Genomic DNA, 6,590 nt, shown 5'->3' on the forward strand with positions numbered 1-6,590 from the left:
TAAAGAACTAAAATGCTATGTGGTACGTCATTGGTTTTATTTGTTTAAATAATAGTTTTTTAAGAACAATAGCTAAACAAATTATATCTATTAATTAATTTATATTGATATTTAAAAAACTTTATGGTTAAGTGAGTTTACAAAAATAATTCAAATTAAACTTGATATATAAAATGGTTGCAAAAACTTGTTTGTAAATTTCTTTCAGGTTTTTAAAAACAGGTTTTTTGGTTCATTTGTAGTATATAATTATACTTCATTTAAAAAAACTGCCTTAAAAGAATAATAACATTGAAAATATGCTGTAAAGCTACTTTAAATGTATTTTCTAATGAAAAGAAATAATAACAATGATTAAAATTTAATTTTAAGATAGATTTTTCCTTTCTAATCAAAATTTTGTTACTCTACATGTAAAAATTTCAAGTTTTTTGTTTCAAAGTTTCTCAAATTCTAGGTTTTTCAAGTTTTTTTGGCAACCCTGTTTATATAAACTTATCTTATATATTTATAACTTAGATAATGTAACCATTTGTTTAAATTTTTATAACTTTGTATGTTCACCAAATGCTAATCATTAAAGAAATAATTTAAAACTATAAATATTTTCTAAACACATTATACTAATGAAATTTTAAACTTTGTAGTTAATGAACTCTCATTTAGAAAATACAGAAATTATATTTAAATAAGATAATTATCATAACTGATAATCTCGTATATAGTGTTAAATTTTAGAGTGAGACATTGTTTCATAAATAAATTCATGAATAAATTAATTTGTAAATGAAAAAATTAATAAGTTTATTAACAAAAAAATTCATTTTAAAGGAAAAAATATTATAAATTGCTAAGAAACTTTTGAAAAGACTAATAACATACATTAAATATATTGTTAAAAAACTAATTCAAACAAGTTGATGAATTTTATTCAAAAAAAAAATCATATCTAGCCATAAGTTTCAAAACTTAAGGCCATAGGGGGGGGGGGTAGGCCATGTTTTTTACAAGTTGATCTTATTTTATAGAGTTTTTACTAAGCTTCAAGTTGCTTTTTACCGTTTTTAAAAATTCGAATTAGTTTTTGAGATATGACCGGCCAAAGTCGGGCCGCATAACAGGTTCCTTATGGGGAAGGAAAAACTAAAACGGCAAAAAAAGACTAATGCATTCAAAATCTATCTCCTCCTTCATTTTTTAAGCAATCTTCTTCAAACTTTCACAGTCTATTCTTTATACAATAACAAAAAAACGTTATTTGTAACTTTTTAAAATTTCAAATAAAAATACCTTTTTTTTGAAAAAAAAATTTTTTTTTGATAAAAAATCACTTTTTATTTTTTATTTTTGTCATAAAATTTTTATTTTTAAAAATTATTAAAATTCACAAATAAAGTTTTTTTCTCATAATGTAAGGAACATTTCCTGAAAATTTGAAGAAGATTGCTTGAAAAATGAAGGAGAAGATAGATTTTAAAGCCCGTTTTTAAAAACTCGAGAAAAACGGCTTTAAAGTTACCCTTTATATACCCTTTATAAAGACAACCCTTTATATAACCGGTCATAAAAAAAAAGTTACTTAAAATCTAAAAAAAGCATCTGAAAGATTATGAAATTTACTATAATATAAGTCTATATGTTATTTTTGGTCAAAAAATGGCTTCTACCCCCCCTATGGCCTTAACTCATTACTTAAAAATAAACCTACCAACTTTAAACCCTTTTTTTCAAACCATTATGACATTCTAAATTGTGAATTATGTTTTCAAATCCTTATGACATTTTGAACTAATTGATATAAAAATAAAAGTCAACATAACTTTTTATGTATAAACTAGTAGTGTAGTAATTAAGTATATTTTGTTGGTTTTTAAATTACAACACAGTGTAAACTTATCTACCAGATTACAAAAACTTATTGCAGCATTTTTGTTACATTGTATAAACAAAGTTAAAATATACAGGTATATATATTATTTGTACACAAATACCTTCTATTTGCATGCAAGATAACATTTTGAAGTTGAATTGTTTTGGGATGTTTTACTTTATGACAACAGTAGTTACTACCAGCTAAGGTTCTTACTAGAAATAAGGATTACCTGTGTAACATACTATTGCACAGGAATTTACAGTAAACTGTTTCTCTCTATCATCTTTTTTCAACTTTGTGGTTACATCTCTCTCTTTTTTTTGCTAGTTTTACTACAGCATTAAGTTGAATTCATTATAGAGTTGGTAGTAATAAAACCCCCTAATTTATAACCTAAAAAAAATTATTTGAATTAACATTTTGCTGATTTTTTTATAAACAAGTGGTTAAGTACTTAAAGTTTTTTCTATCGTTTATCAAGAGAATATACAGTTTAATGACAAAAGACGTTCAGAACATTTTGTTCTAGAACATGTTGCACGAAGAACCTTTTGGTTATTGAGTCGCAAAGAACGCATACCTTTTTCTGCTTTAAAGTTCAGAAAAGTTGAATCTAACATACAAAAAACTACTTTTTGTTTTATTGAACCTTGTATAACAAAAGAAAACTTCAAAAACTACATAATAGATTACAAGAACTTTGAAAAATTTACACAGTTTTGTAAAATAAGAATGATTTGAAAAAATTTTAAAGGAAAGCTAACAAAAAACAAAAATTAAAAATTAACAGTTTTTAAAAGTTTTAAAAATGACTTTAGGCTATGATATTTAAATAAGTTTTTTTCGATTTTTTTTTGAGAATCTACGTTTTTCGTTTTTTTTTCATCAAACTACTTTTGTACAAACATTGATGGAATACCGTTTGTAATGATAAAAAAAGTGATTTTGAAAATTAACAAACACTTAACTTATTTTTAAGCAAGTCGAAAAGTTGACAGATCCGAAACATTTTTAATTCAACAACTATTGATAATTTTAGCTGAAAAGTACCTCATCGGCTGCAGGTTTTGGCTTTGAGGGCCGCGTTTTAGGGAGCCCGAACACTGCAGCTTACCGGTTCCTGCTTTATAGATAAACTTCACAATACAAGAGACGTGTTGTTTTTATAATAAGTTTTTATAACATCCTACCTAACCCTTAAAACATAATCGAAAGTATCCAAAATCAGCTAAATTGAAGTTAAAGACGTTATTTATTTTGATTTTTTTTTTATTGTTAGGTTTTAAATAAAAAAAAATCATTTAAGTTTATCAAAACAAAATCGGAAGAGTATTTGAAAAATTGACGTTAATTATTCGTTTGCTTAAGATATTTACTAGTTTTTATAAAAATAGAGTTTGGGTTATAGAACTAACTTTATAAAAATACCAAAAGGGCAGACCAAAGAGATCAAGCTGACCCAGCGAAATTAACAACATATAAATTAATGTTTTAGAAGTTTAGATTAAAAAAAAACATAAGTACAGGACAGGTAAAACAATCATGTAAGTAGTTACAATACGATAAAATCATAAGAATGACTTAATTGATTAACATGTAAATACTTGAATAGTTTTATCTATTTTTATTTAAGAACACATTTTTACAGCTTAACTACTCAAATTAAAGTTAAAGTTATCGGAAACTGATATGGTTTTTAAAAGTTTGTACCTTTGGTAAGTGTTTGAAAATATTTATTTAATTTTAGATTTTACTTTTTTGCAGCTAATTTTTGATTCATATTAACATATAAAATTTTATAGTTAGAGTAAATAGCTTTGCGAAGTGTTCTAGAAATATACATAAAAAGATAAACTATTTTTCTAAAGGATATACTTCTAAAAATAAGTCACATTTCTGTAAGACTTTTATAATTATGATAACAATAATTAGCAGTAGTTTATAAACCTTTTATGTAAACAATTTAAATGAAGCGTAGATGACGATTCAAACATAAGTTTCCTTTTATATCATGGAGTTTTTTTTATTAGAGTAACAGAGAAAACACTGTGGATATAATTTTGTTATATTTAAACCTTTTGTGTGTGAACTTTGAGATAAAGGTATAAAAACGAGTGACCATGGCTTAAATTTTATCGACAAGTCGTGAAAACAAAATCAAAACTATGCAAAATCAGTTTAGTTCATTAACAAAAGTTTTGGAATTTTACAACTTAAATTTTACTTGAAAAATAATTAAATCATTTCGTACCCATTAAAACACAAAGTTAAAAGATTTTTAACGGCGGTGCGTTTTATTTAACTTACATAAAAAATAACCTACTTTTTTCTTTGAAAACATATTTTGTTTGTTGCTGTATTTTTAATACAAAACAGCTAACAACATTAAAGATATAACTTTTAAAAAACATATAAACTTCAAAAGCCCCAAGCACTTTAAAAATAGACTGGCTAGATAAATAATCATTATCATATTGATAAAAGACTCATCATCAATGGTTATAAAGGAAAGGCGCTGCTTTAAAAATTGAACTATGTATTAAATTAATTCTCAAAATTAAATCAACGGTTGATAAAATTACTTATCAATTTTACTAACAAATATTTTACTTAAGTCAAATTTTTTTAACTTTAATCGAAATTATTCAACTTTTTTGCAAAAACTTATTCTTTTGGAAGTTTTTTTCATATTTGAACTGACCGATAAAAAAAGAGTTATGCCAAGCCTCATTATAGAAATTATGTTTGCATGTAAACTTTTTGGTATTTCATCTTAGTAAGTATTAGTTTTTTAACGTTCAAAAATTGATTGTATATTGATTGGCTGTTTCACCGTTAACTAGCTTTAAAAAAGTTATGAAGTCAAGTTCAAGTCTTCTGCATTATAAAGATTTAATATGAAGTTTTGTTAGTCTAACAAGGTAAGACGTATAAGAAATATTGCAGCGGTTGAAATTAATCTGGTATATTTTCTTTAAACAGATTCTATAAGATTAATATCATTTTTTAAGTATGGAGACCAGATTGGTGTGTTATATTACAGTTTGGGACGAATGTATATCAGAAGCAACAAATGATGTTTATATCCGTAGACTTAAAGCTCTTCAAAACTTGAAAACATGTAGTTAATGCAATTCGGTAAAGGCGATTAATAAGGTGGTTCCATTTTAAACTTTCAGCAACAAAAATTCTGAGATCTTTATATACTTTAGTTGAAGATAAGTTTGTATTGTTTATTTTAAAGTCAAAAGTAAAAACAGTAGTATTCTTTTGAATATTTAGAACTTGACACTTACTAGGAGATTAAGCCAATTATACGCTCAAAAAGTTTGGTCCAGGGACCTGGTGTATAAAAAACCTTTCGCTCATCGAGTCATACACCAGAACAGTTTAACGTCGTGCCATTGACAATTATAAACTTTATCTAAGGAGTTCTGTAAACTTGTGTTAGATTAGTAATTTTTTTTTGTGTCATCTGCGAAGGGGTTAATGTTGCTGCTAACGTCAATTTCTGAAACCAAACCATTTATGCAAGTAGTAAATAGAAGTGGGCTAATAACCTTTCCATGAGGGACTACACTAAAAATAGGTAGATGTTCTGAAAATGTGTTGTTAATTACTACCTTTTGAGTTCTATTATTTAAAAACCCTTTGAACTAACTAACATACTGCTATGAATTTTGTATTGCGATAATGTTTTAATTAAATTAGTATGAAAGACAGAACCAAAAGCTTTTGTGACATCTGTATAGATTACTTTAGTAGACTTACTGCTTAAAAAGACACCAACCAAGAGTGTAAGCAACCTAATAATTGAAAACAGGATGTCCGGTTAGGGATAAAACCAAGTTGTTAAGGTGAAATAACTTATTTGAAAAAAGATGGTCAAATATATTTATAGAAATTATATGTTCAAAGATTCTGCAAAAGCTATTTGTCAAAAAAAAGGTCTGTTATTTAAAGGGTTGTATTTGCTACCTTTTTTGTGTATTGGTATTACATATGAAATTTTCCATTGTTTTGGTAAAAAAAGATGCAGCCAGGGAACAATCAAAGATTAGTGATACTTGAAAAATTGTTGAATAAATAATACATTTACTAAAAAACAAAGGAATTTATCTGGTGTTCTTGTTATTTTATCTTTTTAATGAACGATAGAACTATTTCATCAATGCTTTTAAAAGAAAATGCATTTCTAGACAGTCTTTATCAATAACTTCAAATTTTTTGTTTTCATCATCCTTAACAAATACCTTTTAAAAAGCTCTATTAAAAAAGAGACTTATCAAAGTCAGGTACGATTGGATAATTGTAAATAGTTAGATAGAAAGTGTAGATTTTTAGTTAAGCTTTGTTAGAATAAAGTATATAAGTGATAGATCTTAACATCTTTTATTGTTAGCACTCATAAACTGATCAAAATTTAACTTATTTTTCTTAAAATTACATTAGTTTAAATTATGTTTAATTAATGTAATCTACTTACAGCTTTACTACTAAATTCAATTAAAAAAAATAAACAAATGACAATTTAAAAAAATCAAAGAGAACTTGAATAAGTTTGTAGATTTTTCAAAACTATCATTTGATATTTTTCTAATTATTGATGCCGTAGAAGAATCACAGACAAAAATGACTGATTTGAGCACTTTTTTATAAATGATGTCTATCAAGTTTGAGTATAAAATAACTTTAGTTTTATAGAACTATTATAGAA

The 6,590-nt window shown here is 25.4% G+C and overlaps 1 protein-coding gene across 1 annotated transcript in view; it reads right to left on the reverse strand.

Moving 5' to 3' along the window:
• The window catches only part of LOC145831354 (zinc transporter ZIP10-like), a 30,808-nt gene extending 28,711 nt beyond the window's left edge, over positions 1 to 2,097 (reverse strand). Inside the window, exon 1 of the mRNA XM_082938585.1 lies at positions 1,992 to 2,097. Within this exon, the coding sequence (XP_082794711.1) occupies positions 1,992 to 2,016 (25 nt within the window). The 5' untranslated portion in view covers positions 2,017 to 2,097. The remainder of the gene's footprint in view (positions 1 to 1,991) is intronic.
• Positions 2,098 to 6,590: the final 4,493 nt, after the last annotated feature.

Source organism: Thalia democratica, chromosome 3 (genome assembly GCF_965202585.1).
Source record: "Thalia democratica chromosome 3, ktThaDemo2.hap1.1, whole genome shotgun sequence".
Classification (NCBI taxonomy): Eukaryota; Metazoa; Chordata; class Thaliacea; order Salpida; family Salpidae; genus Thalia; species Thalia democratica.